Source organism: Enhydra lutris, unplaced genomic scaffold (genome assembly GCF_002288905.1).
Source record: "Enhydra lutris kenyoni isolate GAN:26980312 unplaced genomic scaffold, ASM228890v2 scaffoldscaffold3, whole genome shotgun sequence".
Classification (NCBI taxonomy): Eukaryota; Metazoa; Chordata; class Mammalia; order Carnivora; family Mustelidae; genus Enhydra; species Enhydra lutris.
Genome location: NW_019154087.1, coordinates 25,928,294 through 25,952,430, shown reverse-complemented (window position 1 = coordinate 25,952,430; position 24,137 = coordinate 25,928,294). Strand labels below are relative to the sequence as shown.

General features: G+C 36.4%; 1 protein-coding gene across 1 annotated transcript; it reads right to left on the bottom strand.

Annotated features, from left to right (window-relative positions):
- Positions 1–2,188: 2,188 nt before the first annotated feature.
- On the bottom strand, positions 2,189–22,529 carry LOC111152535 (CXXC finger protein 4). The gene is made up of 2 exons (XM_022511024.1): positions 21,423–22,529; positions 2,189–3,300 (listed from the first exon to the last, which is right to left on the bottom strand). The coding sequence occupies exons 1-2, from the start codon at positions 22,527–22,529 to the stop codon at positions 3,256–3,258; spliced, it is 1,152 nt and encodes a 383-aa protein (XP_022366732.1). The 3' UTR covers positions 2,189–3,255.
- Positions 22,530–24,137: the final 1,608 nt, after the last annotated feature.

The window sequence follows — 24,137 nt, the reverse complement described above, 5'->3', positions numbered from 1 at the left end:
CACTGTGTTCTCTCCTAAGGATGGATATGTTTCTCATTTGCAAAAATGTCTCTGCTTGTACACAGGTGGGCAAAATCCATCAGAAAGCCACTTTGGTCTGAAGGCCTGGAAAGAGGGAGGTTTGCATTATGAGGTTCTTATAATGTTTGGGTGCTGAGTGACAGCTGACAAGAAAAATGGTTCATTGCTCTTCATACCAACACCCTGCATACTTTCCAGCTCTCCCCAGCTGCTGACAGAATGTGGCATCTCCTTGTCTACACCTAGAGAAGGTAAGAGTCCTGTGCATGTTTGAACCTCTCTTACAAAGCTTTTAATTTGACTTCTCTGATACGTAATTTTTAAATTGTACAGTCCGCCACAATCTATATTCTGATTGCTATCTTCTGAATTTTCTTGGTCCGAATATGAAATGTGCAGTGAACAATTTTCAAAAGTTACATTCATTGGCATTTTAGAATCGTGGTAATTGTAAACCTTTAAATCACTCCCTCGGGGTTATAATGATATGCTTTACAAGTTCTCAGTATATGGACTTACGGAGAAGAGAACCAAAAGGAGGACAGAAGAGTAACATCTTTTTTCAACATCACCAACGAGAACTTTTTATGTACCCTACATTATATAAACAGAGTTTTACCAAAAACATAAAAAAGGGGTGGTGTAAAAGAACAATATCAAGAATAAAAACATGTAAGAGAATTAAAGAAAAGCTGCACTTTTCCATTTCAATCAACAGATTTTCTTTCATTAAAAAACTGAATTGACATGTATAACAACACATTTTACAATATACAGATTCATTAGTTTTTTAAGAAAACAAATAAAAACACATCAAGACATGCAATACTTAGCATGTATTTTAGACTCTCAATACATTGTCATGAGATCTTTACATGTTACCGTACGCCTAATGCAGCCTGAACAGACGTTTGCTTCAATTCTGTCGTAACAATCACCATTTTCCAAAAAGCAAGGCAAACTTACCATTCAAGTGTAAAAGCAAGTTTTCACTTACTTGTAATTAATTAGCACACTGGCTTAAAAATATAAGTAAAATCAAATAAAAGTGGATGAGAAAGAATTCATATAGTTCTCATTGGTCCCACAGCAGAAACAGAAATTCTAACTAGAAACCCTCAAAGGAATATACATCAAGCAGAAAGCTATGTCAGAATTAACATACAGCACATTTTAGCTTACGATGATTTAATGATCTTCTTGAAACAGGGACAGGTGTAAAACATGAAATAAGTTTTCCTTAAAAAGCCCATTTGACTGAAACTGGAGGCCTTGCGATCCCCCTCTAGCCAGGTTCAGTCACTTGCTTTTCACACTGGCGTTTGCAGGTAACTTCTCCACCCTCCCTCCCAGACTCTGATGATGAAGTGCTTTCTTCTGGTTTTCTTAAAATCTCCTGTCATATTATTTCCCATTCACAACTACAACTAGCCTTTCAAAATTATTAATCTGCTAGTCTTTCTAAAACTTTACAGCCCTTTTTCACCCTTTCTCTTCTCAAGTTATTTTTCTTTGCCTGATCCGTCTTGCTAACATTTTTCAGCAGACTAGTGGCTGTCACAGGCTAAAATAGCGGGCTGGTGGATAAAGAACAAAAGTTACAGTAACATGGCAACTTCGATGCTCCATGTATTTTTACTCAATTCTATTTTATTCCTCAAGATGAAAACTGTCTTTATAATCTGGCAAGAAAAAAAATGAAATAAACTTCCTAGATATCATGGCATCACAAATAATATCTGTCCTATGGGGACAGCCTTAGGAACCTTGATGGCCATAAGAACACCAAATCCTACGTGAAAGGGCAGCACAGATCCTATGAAGCATTAGCTCCTTGGTGTTTGGGGCTATTTGCACTTATGGAATTCCACAGAATGTGGACCTGGCTGCTCAGGAATGAAAGCATCAAGTGACAAAAATGGGAGTGGGAGCAACGGAACATTCCACTGAGGGCCTCGGGGAAGGCCACTGGTCCACCTGGGAGGCTATGGGAAAGGAAGATAAAAAGAAATTTAAAAGCCTCACTTTTATGAATGTGTTCAATTTTTTTAACTTAAAAAATATATGTAGTCATGCCTCAATGCAAGAAGTCTTTATGTATTCAAATTTTAAAACAAACTACCCATTTCATATCATACATGGAATTAAAACACTTGGGTACATTTTATTAAGTGTTTCTTTCTCCTACCAAAAAAAAAAAAAAAAAAAAAAGAACAAAATATGAACAGCAACAAAAAAAAATACATACATCCCATGTTGGGCTGAGAAAAAAAAGTCCATCATGAATTTCTCCCCCTAAGATATGATACTTTTCTCTGTATCCTAGAAAACACTGTTTTTTTTTTTTTCTTTTTAAATTTATACAACTGATTCTGCATGTTCCAACTACTCTGAGTACTCCGCCTTACAGTGCAACCCAAGACAAGTCAACTACACTAAGTATTTGGGAGGTATACCCTTCTGTACAGCTCATTTGTAAGCAATGCAAGTGCATAACCACTACTCTAATATAGTGCTCAAAAGATTAATTGAAACTTTCATAACATCTTCCCCTCTTATAACAACACAACTGAAGGTAATTGCTGGATGCATCATAATCTTTTAGTCTTATAAAACTTGGCATCAAGTCTCTACGGAAAGATGCATGGCAAAACATGCCACTGCTGTTGCTGCTTCTAGAAACAACTGGCAAAAAATATTTAAAGCTAAAATTTATTGCTCCAGATTTAACTTGCAGAACCATACTGTTGTGTACAAACTGTTAATCTCCATAGATGCTCAGACATGATTGTCTCCTTGTGTCTAAACACACAAAATACAAGCTGCTATCTGTACAGTTTACAGTACTGAAACACATATATTTGAAAATGAAGTATAGATATGTACTTTGCAAAGATACATGATTTTACAGCAGGGGTTTACCCAAACTTATTTTTTACAGCCACTTTCAAAATAGACAACAACTTCACTAGTATAGCTAAATTACATCAAAGAAAGAATCAGTGTATTGAAAGTAAATAGACTGGCCAATTCCCCAAGCTCCCAGATTATTTTTATATGTCTTTTTTCTTTTCTTTTCCTTTTTTTTTTTTTTTTTTTGGAAGAAACCCCTATACATAAAATGAAAATAATATCTGGATATTTTCTTCAGTGATGGACTAAGCAGTTTCTTAAAACAAGACATTAGTTTGCCCTTCACTTCCAAATGCCTTGAAAATAAGATATACTACTGCTTTAAAAGAACCATCGGAATGCTTCAGCGCTGGGAACAGGTGTTCTCTATAAAAAAAGAGCAAGAAAACAAGTTAAGCTTTCTTTCTATGCCAATATAAAATTAGATTTTTCTCCTTTACACTTCAGCAATATTTTTAGTCAGCAATACACAGCATAATGACTTGTATATTTCAACATTTAATAAAAAAAAAAGAAATGTTCAGTCTTGGAACATTACAAAAATTGGGATGTTGACTTTAATGCTAATTTACTGAATATAATATTTAAGACACATTAGTCTAAAAAATACAGGGAACACAGCCTAGAACATGGATAACCATCGGAATAAAGGGGGAGGTTCAAACTATTAGCCAATAGTATGACATCCGGCCAGAAAGTCTGTATCTGCTACATAAGTACGCATCCTACGTAAGGTTGATATTTAGAGAATTCAGTGAAGTAATTTTTTTTATTCCCGGGAATTCTGTTTACCAAAGACAACAACAAATATTACATTGATATTAATTCTATCATTTAACAACTGCTAATGCTAAACATTCCTACAAATAATCTAATGAGAACTATACTGACAACATATGCCACTATTTTAAAGTCTGCATTTTCAACAAATTAATGTTATATGTATGAAACAAACTTATGCTAGCCAATGACACTCAGTGGAGCATAACTATCCTTTTGCACCATAAAAAGAGTATAGTTTTCCAAAGGAGTATTAAGTTAGCACCAAAAGTATGAACAATCATTTTAACAAAATGCTTAAAGTTAAGGTGTTGTGTTGTGTTTTTTTTTTTGTCAGAAAAACAGTAAAGTATTGAATTTTCCTCTCTCTATTAATATTACAGTAATTCATTATACTATACTCGTATTCTTTAAAAAAACAGAATCACATAAGAACATATTGAAGGTACATAAGAAACAATAAGTTAAATTTTCCTATAGGGGCAAATGAAAGAGGGCTGATTTTATTCCTTAGACCAGTCCAACAATCCTGTGCAGAATACAAGATGACTGCCAAGAATAAGTAAGTATATAAGTTGGTATGCTGAATGCTACCAAATTATTGGGTAAGTACAGAACACGCACACACACACATGCACGCACACCTCTTAAAAACACATCTTAAGACTGTGTTAATAGCACTTGAATTTCATATTTCAGAAAATACATGAAAAATTCAACTCTAAGTACTCTTTAATAATTGAGGCTAGCTTTTATTTACTTTCTCACATCTGACTTATCTGGTTGACACAGTGCTACTGTAACAATGTCATCTAAAAATAAAAGTGTATTAGTTGGTTAAGATGTCCACTGAAATTTAAATGAAAAAAAAAAAAAAACTTTTGAAAGCAAAGCCACTTTTCACTATTTGCACTAGAAAGAATTTTAAAAAATTTGTCCTCACAGTCAACACAATAGATTTCCAAAGAAAGTATAAGAACTAATGATTTTTTTAAAAGTAAACTCTCCTCCCAATGTGAGCCTCGAAATCATGACCCCAAGATCAGAATCTCCTGCTCTCCCAGCTGAGGCAGCCAGGCACCCAAAACTAATGGTTGTAATGCAAGTTTGTATAATGTATATGAAAATTATTTAACTTGTGAAGTATTCTCTAAAAATGCAAGCAAGAAAGTCTATTATTCCCATATAAGTAGTAATCATTAATATTTTACTCTTTACTCCTCATGGTATAATGTTTTCTTCTCTCCAGCTCACTATGAGTATCTGAATCCCCGTCATTTGATTTGGTTGATGAAAAAAAACCCCTTTACCACTTTTGAAAACTAACTTTTGAATGATAAATATAATTGTATGTGTTCATTACATTTATCTAGTCATTATTAAAGGAAGTATATGAAGCAATAAGAAACATACTCATTCTAATATTCATGCTTTACACACACACACACACACACACACACACACACACACAAGCAGTAAATGAAAACTTAGACGTTTATACCAGATGCTAAGCTTGCTGCCTGATGCCAACTAAGAATAAATTTTATATAAGTATGCATACTTATATAAATGTAGTCATTTTTAACAAGATAAGTTAGATCCAAACATATCCATGCAATTACAGATTCACATATGAAAAATAAACATGTGCATATATATTCATATATATTCACATTTACATGTATAGAATATGACATAGAGATGCCAATTTACTTTCAGATGCCAACTGGAAACAAGACTGTAAGTATATATACTTAGATAATCTTGTATCTTGATAAACATATATGTTTATGAAGATAAACAGAAAAATGTATGGAGTACATTTTTTAAATGAGGTGAACTCCTTATGTCTTGGATACATTTTGAAAATTCTTTTCCAACTCTTTGCTCTTCCTGTGCCCCTTTTCATTACTAAATTTTATTTGTAATATTTAGAGAAAGCAAGCTTCATAAAATGCCACCCGAGATCAAAGGTCATGGTTGTGAGGAGAAAGATAATCAGTTTTCGGTGCTTATTAGCACCAAAAATTAATTAGATAATGCAAATATGAGAAAAGCAGAGAGCTGGTTTCCTTTACTAATACAACCTGTCACAAAATAAAGCACTGTGATGTTTGCATATTATTATGCGTACATTGAGGCCAGTATGTATCTCCATATATAAAGATATAGTCCACTGCGGCGGGGGAAGGATGAAGATAAGCAGAGAAGCATCTTTTTAAAAAATACTTCTCCCTTATATTAAGATTTTTGAGGTCATGAAGCCTAAAAATGATTTGCTGGGAAATCACTTAAAATGTGTGAGAAAACAGGAAATCTACTAGTGCAGTAATTAGAACAAATTATCAAGGCATTCACCACAAGCTTGAAGTGAGGTTTCTCTAAATTTTATTTCAGGGTTGAAAAAGTAACACAACTCCTTAGTGTCCCATAGGCCACACAGGGCAGAAGAAGTATGCTCAACCTCCTGCCCAATTTTCACTGGGCTCATGAAAATTCACTGGAAATTTACTTTACACCTGGACTGAGTTCTTTTTGGTCACGATGGGGAAAGCAACATTGCTTTCATACATAAAATATTGGTTAAATTATAGGTTTTTGATAAAGTCTGCACTAATCTGGGGACCTATCTTCTCTAAATCTGTCAACTAATGAGGTCACCTTTGTTACAGGAATTTTATTTCAAATGGAATTTTATTTCAAATGGGGCTCAACACACCAGCCGGGAGGATTAAGCACCCTGACCAGCTATCTTCGGGTTATATAAATTCAACAGTCCCAGCTGGGAAATCACACTCCTGATGAGATTACAGTGACTTTCTGGATCTTGGTGATGCTTGCAGGAAATCGTTATTCTGAGTGACAGGAAAGCCAGATTCCCCAGGAAGAGAAGGGGGCGGGGAGGTAAAGAATTGAATGGAGTTGATCAGCATTGTTTAAGGCAGCCTTCACTGCTCATGCAGGTGTGAACGCTGACACACAGCAGCCTGCTGCTCCCAGGAGGCCTGTGCAGAAACCCACAGCCCTCCGTTCTCCTTCCCGTAGTGCTGTAAAGCCTCGTGTTCCTGAGCATTCCTACCACGAAAGAAAGCAGGAGCCACATACAGAAGACCTTAAACTAATGAGCTTAAAGGCAGGACTTCTGTTTCCTTCCCAAATGACTAAGCCCAAGTACAGTTAACACGTACTTTAAAAAAAAATGAAAACAGAAGTTATCAATATGTCTCCAGCAGAGGTATATTTAAGTTTAATTTTTGTTAAATCAGCAATGAAGAAATATTTAAACACCCTAAAATAAATTAAAAATCCCCAAAGCTGCCTCCTAAAGAATTTGAGAATTTTTCTTCTTTGGTGTCTGCAGAGCAGGGGGTATCTTCAGGCTGGGCAAGCATCTACATGCTCTTGTGTAAACTTGGCGAGTCGAATAAAAATTCACCTCCTGGAAGCTGTAAAAGGGATATCTACACTTCTTTCTATAAAGTAGGTGGGATTGACTATTCATATTTAGCTACAATATGTAAAGCATGGCACTAAACAAAACTCATTTTAATAAAACCCAACATGAACTTTCAAAGGGCAGATTAAAGACAACTTAATGCCGAAATCTTCTTCAGAATGCATAAAGCTATATAAATTGAGGTAATTATTATGACATTAGAAAATTATGTAACTAAAGTTCAATATATCTTTCCAATATTTCTTCATATACTTTCTAATCCAAAAATTGTGGTGATTCCCCTAGGCCTTCAGAATTCTACTGTGAAATAGGATGTTTCTAATACAATGATTTCCAAGCTGCAGTCAGTACTTGGGACCACCACTACTCTTAAGCTAATCAAAAATAATTTCTTGTTTTCCCATTTGTTATTAAAGAAATAGAAGTCATCCAATCATTTTCTGATTCTCCTGTAATGATGTGAAGTATGCTTTTTCCAATCAAAACCAAAGCAATATCAAAATGTAGTTTGCCACTCTTCTGAAATAGTGTTTTCCTGTGAGGAGTCGCCTGTAAGTTTCTTAGGCTCCAATCATCTAAGACCTTGAAATTGGAGCACCTCACAGCATTTGATTGACCTCTTCACGCTAGAACTTGAAAACCTCAACAAAGCACTGAAATTTCACGATAGAGAGTACATATTACAAAAGGTAAGAGTAGGTACCATTGTTTGCCTTTAGATATTTGATTATATTTTGTTTTAGCTTCATATGAAACATTAAAACTTTGTAGTATTTTGCATAAACAACAACGAAAGATTCCTGATGATGAAAAAAATTACTTTTTTTCCTGATTTGATTCACAAAGAATGCTAAAACATCAAGTTATATGAAGTCTCAAAGTTTTTTACTGACAAAATTTCAAAACCTACTTGGAGAAGTGGAAAATTGTATTATGTATACAATACTGTGAATGTGAATACACACACATGCACATTAATACAAGTCTTTGGAAATTTAATAATTATAATTATAATATTGTTATAATTGTGATCATAATAATTATGATCTAAAATGATACTTAGGAAATGTTAGAGACACCCCAAAATGTCTTTAGTAGAAATATTTTCTATATCATATTTATAATTAATATTTTAAAAATCATAGACCAGTAATCCACTAACTTTACTAGAATTAATAGCAAGCACAAGTATAGAATAGGTCAGTAAATTGAGAGAACAATTAATTTATGATATATGATAATCTCACAGTCCAATAACTTATTGTTATTATAATAAAAAACAACTTTATATTTTAATAATACCTCAGTTAATATAATATAAATTAATATAAACACTTTCTACTTTTTAGATTACACCTTTTTCTGTCCTTTTATAATATATATGTCATTTATATTATGTAACATATATCATATGTATGATAGATGTCACATATGTGATATATATTGCACATATGTCACATATGAAATATGTATCAGATTAATTCTTCTCATAATTCAAATTAATTTATCATATGACTGTATAAGTAGTAGTATACTTACATTTTATTTCGGCCATTATCCAGATGTAAACTAAAAGTATCTACCAAAATTATCAATAACTGGAATATTAGATCCCTCTCTAAAAGAGAGAAAGCACCAAATAGGTAACTACATAACTTTTATGACCTAATCTTTTGCAGGCATTAAATATGATTATAAAGAGAACTCTACTTTTTTAGTTTTCAAATTGACATGTATGGGGCCGGGATTTCTCTAATTAAGGGTAGAGAACTGGCAATGGCTTTTTCATTAGCATCCATTCTCTGTAGGCCGTTGCTCCTGCTACTCTTCCCACTTTGCAAATATTGAAAACTCCTCCTCTTCCTCCCCACCCCCTCACCATGAACACCACCACCCTCACCATTACCATTGTGATGGCATGATTTTAGGCGATGATAGCATGACTTGAGAAGATAAACCTAGCCAAATTTTGCGGGTGGAAAGATGAATTTATATATTACATTGTACAGATGCTAATCAGTGTACTGGTAGAGCCAGATAGGAAAACAGCTGTCTAAAGGAGAATGTGTGTGTCTAAAGGGTAGGAATGGGTTGGTAGGAAGGAAAGTAATAGTTTACCACCGTGATTTACATGCATCCAAACGTGACCAAAAAAGGTGCCCACCTTTGGCCCCAGTATCTAATGCAACTACTTTATTTAGGCAAGTCTTGTGATTAATGCTAAGTAGAATTATATTTTAACTGATTTTGGTAAAAACACTTCAAATCACAGCATTCTAACAAATAAGTAAATTTATTGTCTGATAAATGAGTTGTTTAGTGATTAAAATGTTCTTGGAAATATAAAAGTAAACTATAATAGAATGATATCAGGGTAAGCAAAAAGAGGAAAATTGGTCAACGATTCACCAATTAAAAAGGTGTTTTTGAAAAAATTATTTTATGCAGTATTTTTAACCCTATGCTAAATGTTCTTAGAGGGAGTGTGAAAGGAAATTAAAAGTAAAATTGAGATTAAAAAGCTAAAATTATATTAATAACATCAATACTGTCAAGAATGATTAGTACAGAGTCAATTCTATTTATATGTTCCATATGTTTATATTTAATTTATGAATATATACCCAAATATATGTGGTTATGTGATAAATGAATCTTAATCTATCTACCTACCTACCTATCACTTATATACCTGGCAGAGACAAAAGTAAGATAATTCTACCTCCCCTCAAAGTTACTCCACTAATCCTGTTTAATGCAACAATGCCTTTAGGTGAGATCACTGCTAATCAGCTATTGAAAAACCATCAGCATTCTTTTTGTGATAAAGTTATCAGACAATTTTGAAAGTTTTGGTTAATTTTAAAGGAGACAGTGAACTGTCTTGTTTTTTTTACTGAAGAGAAGAAAAAATATGCTTGTAAAATGTGAGAAAATGGGAGGTCACAAAAAAATTAAGAGGTGAAATTTTAAAATGATCAAAGCTATGATTTGGACAGTCTCTAACATGTATTCAAATTAAATACAATAGTTACACCAAACTTCTATAAGAAATTCAAATTATAGTGCTTCTCTTTGAATTATTATAGATAGGAGAATTTGATAACTATTCTTTTTATATTATATAAAACGTAAAAATAACTTTAATAATTTTTTTCTCCCTTAGGCTAAGTCCTTAGCATCTTGGATGTAGTCACTGGACTTCATTTGGTTTCGAATCCTCTATGACAAAATTCCAACCACTTCAATAGACCTAGCCCAGAAACCAAAGCATGTTTTATGTCCATGAATTACTTAGAGGGATTTAGAGTAAATTCCAAATATTTCAGTCATTAAGATGTTATCATCAAAATAATGCACTTGGTTAAAACTGTACTTCTGAGAATAACATGTAGCTTTTGCAGTATTTCTTTTAAAAAAAGTGTTTTTTAAATAATTGTAATTGAATTATAACTGCCATCCACCAAATACTCAAATTCACAATCACTCTGAGCTTTTGGTCTTTCTCATTTTTTTCCCTTTTAAATAATGAAATTAAAAAGTATACAATCAATAATTATTATAATTTAACTTTATCAAGTTATTACATGTTACCTAGCTCTTTAGAAATACATTTTGGCTAATTTCCCTCATTAAGAGGATATACACTCTTAAGCATTCTACACTACCATGATATCAGCATATCTTGTGCTAAAGCAAGTTCTCAAATCTTTAGATTCAAATTTCTCCTCAGAGAATTTCCACATACTCTTTCTTTTTTATGAGCATCTTGTGCCCCATCTTTGTGCAAACATAGCCACCTTCCCAAAGTTAACTAGCAGAGTCAATTGATAAGCCCAACTTTTTTCAAGCATAGAATTTATAAGATGTAGTGATTAATCATCTTTCTTCCATTTTTTCTGGAGTCTTTTCCATATGTGCATTCTGTATTTTCCAGGAAATTCTCTACATAACACTTAAAAATTACAGATATTTTTGGAAGAATTAGTTGTTTATAAGATGACCTCTATCTCCCTAAACACCATGGCTAATTTGGAGCATGAGTTTTCTCACTTTGGCTTTTCTATGTTTCTAACAGAAGACCTGAGTGAATTACTCTTTAACAGAAATGAGAAGTGGTTGGGGGTGGAAACTAGTCTCAGTGAAACTACTTTTTCTGCTGTGGTAAGTGAAAAGAAACTATGTTGAGGGGTTCTAGTGGGCCTAAGCCCAGCCAGACTCATGGCATCTTGCCAAAATTTTTGAGACTTTGTTTCTATGAATTTCTTATTTAAACCAGACTCAAGAAAATGACCTTGGGCATGATAATACTTTCTACCAGTATGCACCTTTCTCCTTTCTCTTGGGTCTGTAACGCTACATTCTGCCTGCCCTTCCTCCTTCCCTCCCTCCCTCCCTTCTTTCTTATTCAGGGCAAACAAGGATTTCCACTGGTCTGCAAAATATACTTGAAATAACAAGTCATACTGTAGATTCTCAGTATGTTCAAATGCTCAAGGCAAGTATTCTTTTTTTTTCTTCTTTATATCTTGAAAAATTCTACTAATAGCAAATGTAATACAATACCACATAATCACATGGGGTAACCAGGTAGAGATCATCAATGGCAACCTGTATTTCTTATTTAGGTCTGGGGAAGAATTAAGCCAAGGACGCATCAAGGAATCCCAAGGCTTTTAAGTAGATATGAGACTGTTTCCTGAGATATTATATCATTTGAATTCAATTATGTCAGTTTACATTTGTCCATTTCTTGGGACTGAAAGTTAAGAATATAAGTAGGGAACTAAGTATCCTGGAGGAAGGACTAAAATGTAGATTTAGGCATTTAGATGGGTGCAAAAGGCAGAAATAAAGGAAAGTTTAAGTTCCTTAAATATGTGTGTGCACGCGCGCGCGCGTGTGAGTGTGTGTGTAAACATAATTGTATGTATATAGCCACAGCATTTACCACAAATCTTAAAAAATAGTAGTTCCTACCTAAAGATTTGTCAAATTGAATTGAATCTATCAAGGGCTGACTATATGCTTAGTAACATACCATATATTCATGAATATACAGCATAGGTAGAGGCCTGCCTAGAAGTAAAGACACACTATTTATAGAAATACATTTAAATTTTACTCTTTATCTTGTTAACATTGTTCCATTTACAAATGTAATTTCTTTCCTCACTACAATCTCATTCAATAGTGTTGTTGCTGTCACTAAACTAGTGTTTTTCAAACTTTTTTACTGCAACCAACACTCAGAAATACATTTTACATAGCAGCCTAGTACATGCATACACATACATTTATGTATACATACAAACTGAAACAGAAGTTTAACAATATGTACTCTTAGTATATGTGCTGCACTCATATATTTTATGTTCCACTCTCTTCTATTCTAGTTTCTGAAAATCCTCGTGGTGAACCAACACATGGACCACTAATGTTCTGTCACCTGCAGTTTGAAAAACACAGCTCCATGCCACACAAATAGCATACTCATGTGAAGAGAATCACATGAGGAAAATCCAAAACCACTCCACTTCACAATGAATTTAACTCTATAGAGCAGCCTTATATTGAAAGATCCAATCTGTATTTCCTTTGGGACAGAAAAGGCCAGTGTTCTCTATTTTGTTTTTCATGGATGAAAATTAGAGCACACAAAGTATTTAATGTTTACTAGAGCATTCCACACCTTCTCACTTCTCATCGATCTACATACAACTGAGAATTTTTGCTCTTTCCTTATTCTTAACTCCATTAAAACCATCGCTGGTCTCATTTAACCTACACACAAATACACTTTCCATAGACAAGTCTTTCCCCAGCACAGTTACATTCCTGTCACTGATTCACCAGCACCCGTAATCATCATTTCCACACAATTAAATTTAAATAGTCTGTCTTTCCTTTAAAATGTATTTTATCTCTTTCCACTCTGAAAGGTTTTGGAGAAAACATACCTTCTCTGGAATTTACCAGATTTGCTGAAATACACAGAAATGGCCATGAGTCTTCGAGATCTATAAACATATGCCCCCTTCCCCTCTGATCCTCCTAGATCTCTATCCTTTTGATTCTATCAATCATCCAGGACTCCCCCCCGCCCCCCGCCAAGTCTTTGGGCAAGAAACAACACTTTCAGTAGAGTTTTCCCCAGTTTGCCACTTGTTCACATTTTCAAGAATGTCCTCTAAACTATGAATTTAGATGGAGAGGAGATCCAAACGGGATCCCATTTTCCACCCATTTTGGAAGCATTCTCTTTTAGTTACACTTTGGAATTATTCTACCAAATGTTTCAAAGACATAAGTAAAAATAATAACATCAGCTATAACACAATCTGTTTTCCCTGTCTCTGATTCAGCTGCCACTCCACTGAACTTGAGCTTTAGCTCTGACTCCCAAACCAAATATATTGAGTGAAGTCATAAAAATATTATCTTCCCTCTTTTTATAGTTTCCACTCTCTGCAAAACTTCTATAACTGTTGAAGGAAAGCAGACATCCATATCCTGTCTTGACAAAGTTCTTTCTAGATAACTGCATTGCGTCCTGACTTGAATATTCCTTTCTCCTGGATTTTTAGTGCTTTCTGGATTAGTATTCCACATTTTTTAGGGCTTATCACTGTTTTCTCCCAAAAAACCATTAGCCTTTTCTATTATTGCTCACCAACTTTCTTCATTTCATAAATATCTTCTCCTTATTAAAAAAAGAAAGCACTGCATAGTTACTTTACTTTTTATCCCAAAATGTGTATCTACCTATTTTATCTCCTATACACTTATCTTCCAAAATAAAAGTAACTCTAACATTTTCCAATATTTATTAAATGTTTTTCAACTAGAATTTATATGCATTTAACCATTTCTTTCTTACAATGATTTTCTTAAATTAATTCCCTTTTAGACTAACTCCTCTTGTCTATCCAAATAAAGAAAATAGTAGCCAAAGGAAGGTACTTTGTTAAAGTCAACCAATCTCTCTCTCTCTCTGTGTGTCTCTGTCTCAGGTGTTACAGAAATTAATGGCAATGGGGTGCCTTTGGTGAGTAAGGAGGAAGAGCACTAATTTATTTAAGACTCACCACACTGACTGACTTGACCAGGCAATTTGTGCACTTTTCCTGGTATTTGACAGTGCAAGTACAAGAACAAGGAAAACTTGTTTATCAGGTTTCTCTCTTTCCAAGTGAACTCAAGCCAGATATTTGGTGAACTTGATGATTAAAGCAAAAATTCAGAAAACACAAACCACAATGTAGTCTGCCTGCGCTTTAATTTCTGAAAACTATAAGAAGCCTGTGGTGGATGGGATTATCCATAAACATAATTGTCTTATTCTCTACTTTTCATCGAGGACTTTAACATAGGAATGAGAAATTGCATAGCGTCTTTTATTATACAAAGTACACTAACTGACATACAGTATCAGAAAGTTGTAAGCTAATGAATACTATTATCCCCATTCTATAGTTGGGGAAACAAAGTTCAGAGAAGTTATGCTGATGTACCTAATTTCACCTGTAAGTTACCTGATACTACTAGCTCTTCTCATACCCCATCATCAAAATGTGGTCATACGGCACAAATATAATTTTTAATTATAAAAGAAATAAAAAGCTAAGAAACTAGTAGTATACTTCCCTAATATAATTTCTACCTGGTTTTATACAGCCAAAGAACTACATCTTCAGTATACTTTTTTGAAAAAGTATTTTTTGCTTTGCCGTTTGCTTTTGAGTAAGAAATGTAATGTGAAATCACTGCTTTAAATATTAAGAAAAAGAAAAACAGGACAAATTTAACAGGCTCACTCTCATACCTGGTTTTGGATTCTTATGCTGTTAAAATAAATTAAGAGAAAGCCCCGAAGATTCACAGAGGGAAAAAAAAAATATTTCTCATAATGTTTTAGAGTAGAAGTTAACAAGCCTGCTGGGATCCTTTTAGCCCCTGCAGAGCTAAGTCTTCAACATTATTAAATGGCTGTCGCATCTGAAGTATGGTGCAACATAACTCAATAAACAACAGAAAACATACGATGCTGAATGGAGGAAGGCTTTCCTATTACAGTGCAGAATAATTCACTAGCAGGACAGGTGTTTGTATGTGATGGAACAAGATATGACTGAAGGAGAAACCACCCCTGTGCCCCTCCCCCAAGTATTCTGAAACTCTTAAGGATAATAGCATAATGCCAGATGAAAAACTATGTTAAGAATGAGCAGAAACACTGCAGCACAAGGAACAAAATTAACACCTATGCAGAATCGTCAAATTTTACACTGATTACTATAATAAAAAATCATTGAAAACAAATTTTTGTAAAAAATGGTATTTTCTAGAGTGTTCTACGGATCCTATACTACATTTTAGTTGGTGACTGAAATCATACATAAAAACAAAAAAATTTTACCATTATTTTGAGTTCTTTTTTGTTTTTTAAAGATTAACTTTAAAATAAAGGAAAACTAAGAGAGATGTAGTCCTTTATCCAACTTACATATTTACATGGGCCTTCCCTTCAACAAATGTTGAATTTAACCTATTAATTTGATTATATATTTTTATGCAATGAATACATTAGATTAACATTTTGTATAATGTGAGGAAAAATACATGTAAAAAAAATGGAAGCATATCCACTCTTGTGAAACTTATTGGATAGTGGGGGACATTTTGTTACACTTTTTCAAAGCAAAATTAAAGGTGAGTTGTTTTCTGGTAAAAATGAACTATGTATTCAGATAATCTAACCAGCTGAGTTCAAACAGTTCTAAGCACCAACTACTTCGAAAGAATTTTTAAAAACACATTTCTAGACTCAAATAATTTCATGTTTTACTCGTGTATCCAGAAAGAATATTCCACAAGGTTGTCAGGATCACCCTCCCCATAGATCTTCAGTCTCCAACCTGGCAAACTAGAGCCAATGTGGATAAAATGCCCACCCTTCTTCCACTACTCCTTTCCAGTTTTAGTCTTATAGACTAGTATATTAATTTGTTTTGTATCTGCCAACCTATAAGTCAAAACTCATAACTGTTCACCCAGGAAACGAGGGATTTACCAAAATGGGTAGCAATACTTCAGTCATCAGTTCAGCAAAAAGTCTAAAAATCAAGTAACTCTTGTGTTCCTAATCACTAGATACCCTTTTCATTCTTATTTAATAGGTATAATATTTTTAACTGATTAGTCTAAAAGTTGTTATTGTTGATTTGTTCTGATTGGCTTTCTGATTGCTTATTTATTTGTATTATGTTTGATGACAGTTGAATTTCACACATTCTTAGAAGATAACTTACATATGGATTTTAATTACCTTTATTTTACTATTCCTAATTGCCATACAAAAGATTGCTTAGAATTTATATGATATTTGCACGGGTGGGGTATTATTTTAATTTAGGAATTATTAAAAAGGCATGGTTCTTTAAAAAAAAAAAACTTTGACTATCTCGTATTAAATGTAGTGATAGAAGGAAAATCTCACTGAACTTGTATTACAGTTTGATGACTTGACTACAAATCTATTTGTCTTTAGTTAAAGCTAAACTTTTCTGAACCTTTTTCTTATCATTTATGAAACTCAGGATCTTTTTTCCTATATGAGTTCTGTATTACACTCTAGTGTTAATATACTATCATTTGTTTGAATTGACAACTTTCCTCTTTCCCTTTGATAGTTACATACTTGCATTTTGATAATAAAACAAAAATTCATATTTTTATACTAGTATGTTTTTGGTTTTTGAAACTAAAAACTGAGAATTCGTTTTTAAATTGTGATATAAAATGACAAACTGATGAATGTTTCAATTTAAGATATGAAACATGTGTGTTTACCTATACATTTTTTTAAAGTCACCAAACTTCAAAAACTTATAACATGTTCAATTATTGGCTGTTTTCATTATTTAACTATACATATTCTGAGTTTGAAGAACACACAAATTTTACATATGGTCTATAAATAAATTTCTTTAGGAAGCAGGTACCATCTTCCTTGTAGACAATGTTGTGTCCAGAATTTTATGACTGCCTTTTGTGTGGTGGAACTTAATGGCATGTATAAAGAAATGTGTCCTCTTCCCCTAAAATACTCCTTAAAAAATCAAGTTATCAGGGTGCCTGGACGGCTCAGTCGTTAAGCATCTGTCTTCAGCTCAGGTCATGATCCCAGGGTACTGGGATGGAGCCCTGCATCAGGCTTCCCGCTCAGGGGGAAGCCTGCTTCTCCCTCTCCCACTCCCTCTGCTTGGGTTCCCTCTCTCACTGTGTCTCTCTCTCTGTCAAATAATAAATAAAATCTTAATAAAATAAAATAAAATAAAATAAAAATCAAGTTACCAAGTTTGGGACAATATTTGGGTGTTTTCCACCAAACCCCTTAGTAGCTCAACCTAATTTGTTGGCCTGAATATTCAGTAGATATATGTTTTAATGAGAGAAAGATTTTAAAAGAAAAGAGATTGAAATTGTCCCTTTTTCTTGAAGTTCCATTTTCTCTTCACTATAGTCTCTTTACTATAATGATTTCAAGTCCCTCCTCTAACTTGCGGTGGCAGCGTGTATCTTACAGCTGAGAGCCAAGGGTGGGGGCAGGGAAATCTCCTGAGGTGCTGCTTACTAATGTAATTCCATAAATCAGCTAATGGGAGAGAAACCAGATCTGTGTGGTCTCTAATGCTGTCCCACAGAGATCAATCATGTCACCTGAACAATGTTCAGGCACTAAGAGGCTGGGGTTGCCCATGGGACAATCCTATCCCTTGAGCCATATCGAGTTGGGATATTTTAAAAAGTTAGAGCTTCATATCAGAAATGTAACTGCTGCAAATATGAAAACTGAAGGATTGGTTACTTTTGCACGAGACAAAGTGCTATTATGTAACTTAGTATCATAATGCATAATCATATGTTTATTAAAATCTCTCAACTTGGTATTGATCATTTAGGATGCAAGTTTTTAAGATAAGTTTTGTTGCAGAAGGGGCATACGGTATTTGTAATAGCTGCTTTGAATAATTAATGATAGTTTTTTAATGTAATAATTGACTAAATGAACAGTGTTCTATGCAAATATACAGTGCACAGTATCACAGAAAAACTGAATTTGTTATATGTGTATTATTATCTTATGGAATATTATCAAGGACGTGATTTTATAAACATATTTCCAAGGCAGTAAGATGTTCTTAACATGAGACTAAGCAGGAAAATGTGAAAATAAGTAAGGCTGTTTTAAAAGGAATGCCAGAGGGGAGACTTCAAAAAAATGTGGGCAAGACTCCCAACACTTCCATGTTCCATGTGTTTCAGTTTACTCACCCTGAAAATCTGATTAAGCCTCCAGCCTTTGGGATGAGAATAAGTCAAAGGAAAGAAGGACGCATGAGGTTTGAAATGTTAAATCAGAATATAACTAATGATTATGATGCAACTATTAATTGGCATCCATAATTTAAAGCCAACAAATACAAGTTACTGAACTTAAACCTGAGGTCCACAGGTGATATCCATAATGAATCCCCAAATCACTGTCCTCATCTAGGGAGTCTAACCAATCTCTAAAACATCTCCACAGATGATGATAACTTACAGGAACCAAATTAGAGAGGGAAGCAGGTCAGCAGGGGACTTTTCACCAACCAGCAAACACTGTTCCAGCTTTGGTTCAGTCATGTAAACCCTGTCACTCTGACATGCATCCAGCTGCTTCCCTACAGCCATAACTGTGTGGTTACACATATGCTTATGTCTGCCATTGCCTTTTTAAAATAACCTAGAGAGAATCTTAGCCAATTAAAAAAATGAAAACAACCCCTCCCCCACAAAACTTTTTCTTTCTACCAAATAACACTCTGCTAACGATCTTAGCCTTGAACCATGACCCCATTCTCTGGTAGGAAGGGGTATGTAGTTAGGAAAACATCTTCAGAGAGCTCTACAAAGACAGGGATGTGTTTCCTTTCTCACCTACACCCCATTTTCTGAAGATCAACAGAACTGTTGTGCACTTGGATTAAAAAAGAAGAAGGAGAAGAAGAGGAGGAGGAAGGAGGAGGAGGAGGAGGAAGAAAACATAATACTATGGGATCAAAATGTCTAAGGAATTTAAGCATCACAACCAGTTTGTGGGAAAACTATCCAAAGGAGGGAAAAAAAAAAAAAAGGGAATTTATGAAGTTTGTCTAGACTGATACATCAGCATAGAAACTTGTGCAGAAAACCTATTGGTACCCACACTAAGCTCCTGCAAAGCAGTTATTTACTAAATAAATCAGAATTATTCAGTGGTCTTACCCACTGCATACTCTAAATCAGGACAAGGCAATGCCATGGGTGTAGCTGAAGATGTGGCCTACTAGCAACATGAAATCTGTAATTCTAGATACTATACAATTCAAGTGGAAAAATAAAAACCATCTAGTCCTTATCAACTGGGCATCAACAGGAAATTTAGTATGAACTGAATTTTAACTTCCATGGGCCTTAGAGACCTAGAGGTAAGTTACAACAAACTAGTCCAGAAAACGGAATTTAAAAATTAAAAACGAATTTTTGCCACCAACAAAATACAGGGACCTGCATTTTTATAATTGTTATTATCTTTGTTTAAGCAGTGTTGCCAAAGGAAGTGTAATAAACCACCCTGGAGTAAAGTCAAACTTTCGACAAAGAGATGGGTTTTCTTATAAAGAGGAATACATGTAACATTTTGATGGAACTGATCACAATAACGATATCGATATAATACTGTTTTTTTTTTTGAATCTCAAAATGTTATTTGCCTTGCATATTAATAAAACTTGAAAAAAACTATACCTTATTTGTGTTCTAGCCTCCAACAAAATTCTTTAACTTTCCTTTTTAAAAAATCCTTTTAAAGACCAGTCCTTCATGGAAAAAACTCCTTTAAGCAGTGCTCACATTTTTTAAAAAGAATGTGCAAGTGCCCCTCTGATGATAACTTGTGAGAGACAATCTCACTCTGTAATCTAGACCATAGAATATTCCCAAATGCTAAATCTACCACCTATATTCTCAAGTATATATGAACATCCTGCCACCTACTCTGTAAATGATATCAAGGGGCTAAATATGATTATTTGTTCATACATCTTGCTAAACATGCCACTAAAATCATTTCGTTTACCTATGATTGTACATTTTTTCCCTTTTTGTTTTGATCATGTTACCATATGAAATTCCCACCAAACACATCACTCTTTGTATTTAACATAATTAAAAGCCTAATTTAACAATTACTTTAGTGACAGTCGGTACATTGTCTAATTTAAGGACATATGGAAAAAAAACCAAAAACTATTGTTGACTACCTAGCGTATCAATCAAAACTGTGCTTCATTTATAGAACAGTTTTGTGACCACAAAATGGTTACTTTGTCAAATGCAGAGCCCAGAGGAAATATTCTTTGGTAACCAAATTTTAGTAATCATTTTTTTGTGAGATTATGTAAAACAATTCTTAAATAAAATTACCATCACCTGTCTGAAATGAACTCATTCTGTCCCTTGATTTTAAGACACACCCCCTCAAAAATTGCAGGTGGCGTTCAGCTTTCTATATTACTTCTCCTTTCTCAAAAAATACCAGATATGCAGAAAATGGGAAACAGAAACATTTTTATCATGGTGAAGAGAAAAACTTCTGGAAGGGGGTAGAACACCCTTTTGAATCCATGTTATTTCAGCTTCCAAGATTCCTCTGTGTGTGTGTCTTAATGCAAACATAGGCTTGTGTGCCACAAATGGTGTCCTCACTGTTATAACTGGGCCACTAATAAGTCTCTCTTAGCCAATAAAAGTATATAAAATGTGGTATGTCCAATCCTTTGGGCAGAGATGCTTTTAAAACTAATACTAACAGGAAGGGGGCATATTAAACCGCCAAGGGGCATTTTTGAGCATACTGAATGTGAAACTTCTGATTTTTTAAACCAATTACATTAGTTTACCACCAAAGATAAAAAAAAAAAAAAAAAAAGGAGGGGCGCACCCCCCCCCATCTGGAGGCCAGTTCCACGCGAAGTGCAGCTGGGGAGGGTGGTGAAGAGGCCGTGCCCTCACAACCACCTGCAACTGTATCTTACAGCCTGAATGAAGCTTCAGGAAAGGGGTACTGCATCTTCAAGCCAGACAAGAAGCCCTGAAGGGGAGAAGAGAGGGGAGTGAGGAGGGAGGGGGGGAGACTGGGAAACAAGAAATCATCTCCTCTGACCTCTAGCGAAGTGCCAGGTTTTTTCTTTAGCTCTTCACATTTTCTAAATTTGCAGATCTGGTGTCCCGTTTTGCGGTTCCTGCAACTGCTGCAGACGCCACAGTTGATGAGCCTCTTGCAGGGCACGCAGACCCCACACCTTTTCCTCTTCTTCTTGGCCGGGTTGGCTCCGCTAGCTCCCCCTGAGGAGGACGAGGAGGAGGAGGAATGATTCTGCGGGCAGTCTGCCAGATTGGCAATTTGAAACGCACTGTCTGTGACGGCTGCTGAGGCTGCTGCGGGGGAGTGAAGGGCTGTCATGACGATGACCCCTGGAGGTAATGAGATGCCCCCTAAAGCCGGGATAGCGGAAAAAGTCCCCACGCGCTCGGGGAGATTCATTATCTCTGCTTCAGCAGCGCCGCATTTGAGCTTGTTCATGCATTCCCCCGCCAAAGGTCTGCAGTGTTCAGGGGATAAGGTGGAGAGGAAATTAGTATTTGCCATTTGCAACGACGGCTCTGGCGGGCAGCCAGCTTTCCCCAGCCTCTGGGAGTCGTTTCGGTGGTGCATGCTGGTCCTGCCGCCGCCTCCGCCTCCGCCGCCGCCGCCGCCGCCGCCGCCGCCGCCGCCACCGCCGCCACCACCGCCGCCGCCACCGCCACCGCCGGCGGGGAGGATTGCCGAAGAGGAGGCGGAGGAGGAGGCGGCGGCGGAGGAGGATTTCCTGCCGCCCCCGCCGCCCCCGCCACCGCCCCCGCCGCCCCCGCCGCCGCTGCCGCCCCCGCCGCCGCCCCCGCCCCCGCCGCTGCCCCAGAGCATGGCGGTGGCGGCGGCGGCGGTGGCCGCGTTGTCGCAGTTCCAGGGGGACATGCCGATGCGCGCGGCGGCCGCGGCGGCGGCGGCGCTGCTGGGGAAGATGGGGGTGGTGATGCGCGCGATCTTGGCTGCCTGCGGGAAGGCGCCCCCGTTGGTCTTGTAGAAGGAGGTGGCAAAGGAGCGGTAGCGCTCCATCTCCGAGTTGTAATCCACAAGGCTGTTCAGGGCCCCCTCGGGCAGGTGGCTTTCCTTGGGCAAGCCCGGGGCCTCCGGGCTCGGCCCGGGCTCCACGCAGACATTGGTGTTCATGGTGCAGGGGGGGAAGAAGGGGTGCAGGGTGGAAGTGGGGACCGCCTGGTCCGACACCTGGGTGGGAAAGGGGGGAAGGGGGGGGGGGGGGAAGGGGGTGATGGTGGTGTTGGGGGGGGGGCCGAGGCGGGAGGGGAAAGTAGGTCCGGATGGGGAAAGCAAGGTGAGGACTGCTTTATTCCTCTCTGGGGCGCATTTCCACAGACGGTGAATTCCCAGGCAGCGTCTTCCTTAGCATTATCCTCCAACTGTTACAACTAAAATAAAGAAAGTCATTCCAACGAGCTGCACGAGGAAAAAGATTAAAATAAATAAACAGCCTCCCTCACTACCCCACCGCAGACACAGAGAACTCCCACATTCTTCGTCAGGTCGTTTGCATGACAATCATCAAGACGTGACCCCCCCCATCCCCCCCCCCCCCCCACACGCTCCCAACCCACTCCCTCCCTCCCCACAGCACACCACAGCTCCTCCTCCCTATTCTCATAACCCTCCAGAGAAAATGTATTAATAGCCAGGATACCCAGGGAAAGAGGAAAGACGGGGGTGACAAATGCCGAGGGAAAAGGGCAATTGGAGTGCTAAAGACATGCAAATCAGGGGTGGGAGGGCGATACTACCTATAAGCAGAGGGCATTTAAACATTATGAAATGTGTGAACAAGTGCTGCCTGGGCATGCAAATGCTGTAAAGTAGAAAACAGCAATGGCCCTATGAGGAAAATGAACAGGAAATTAGCAAATGAAGTACTGAGAAAGTCTACAATACATCCGAGTATAAACTGTAAGCAAACACAATACAACTGAGAGCTAAGAGACTGCCCACATACAATCTGAACTAAAGAGGCAGGGAAAAAAGAACTACCAGCTGCCACAGTGTCCTTCTGTGTCTGCGGTCATTAGTTTGAATCCCAGCACAGCTGGCTCTGTTAGGGTCTTAATTCAATGGACCAAGGACAGGTCTCAATTGTACAAGCCATTTGGTGGTGGGGCTCGGTGGGGGTAAGAGGGTGGTGTTCTACTTGTTTAAAAGAAATAAAGAAAGGAAAGAAAAATGGACGAGATACAAATTTTTAAAAATAATACAAACAATGTCACCCGTTTTAAACCAAGCGCCTGCAGCCTCTTTAAGAATATTCCCAATAATTCCTAATGGAGACTCCTGTCTCTTCCCAAGACAAGAGGAAAGCATGGGACTTTTTTTTTTTTTTTTTTTTTTTTAGGGATCTCTCATCGTCACTGGTTTTTACATTGAGTAAAAAGGTGGTGGGTTGGGGAGGAAGGGAGATCCCTTAAGGTGTTGTTTACTTGAAGAAATAACCATAAAAAAGATTTTCTTTCTTTTGCTCTTTTTAAGAGGAAAGTTTAATGTTAACTGGGTATTTGCATTCATACCTTTGCTTACAGGCCATTATTATGCTTTAGGAAGAGGTATTTTAGTTGTTTATCACAGAGGAAGGGTACATCTCAGCTTTTTAAGAAGTAACGTAAAGACATAAAGTGTATATTAACCTAAAAAAACCAGTTTCTTTGTTTCCAGATTTTTTTGGGGGGGGGGCAGAATATCTTTCTGTGACATCTTTTGAAGCCCACATGTTGGTCTGGA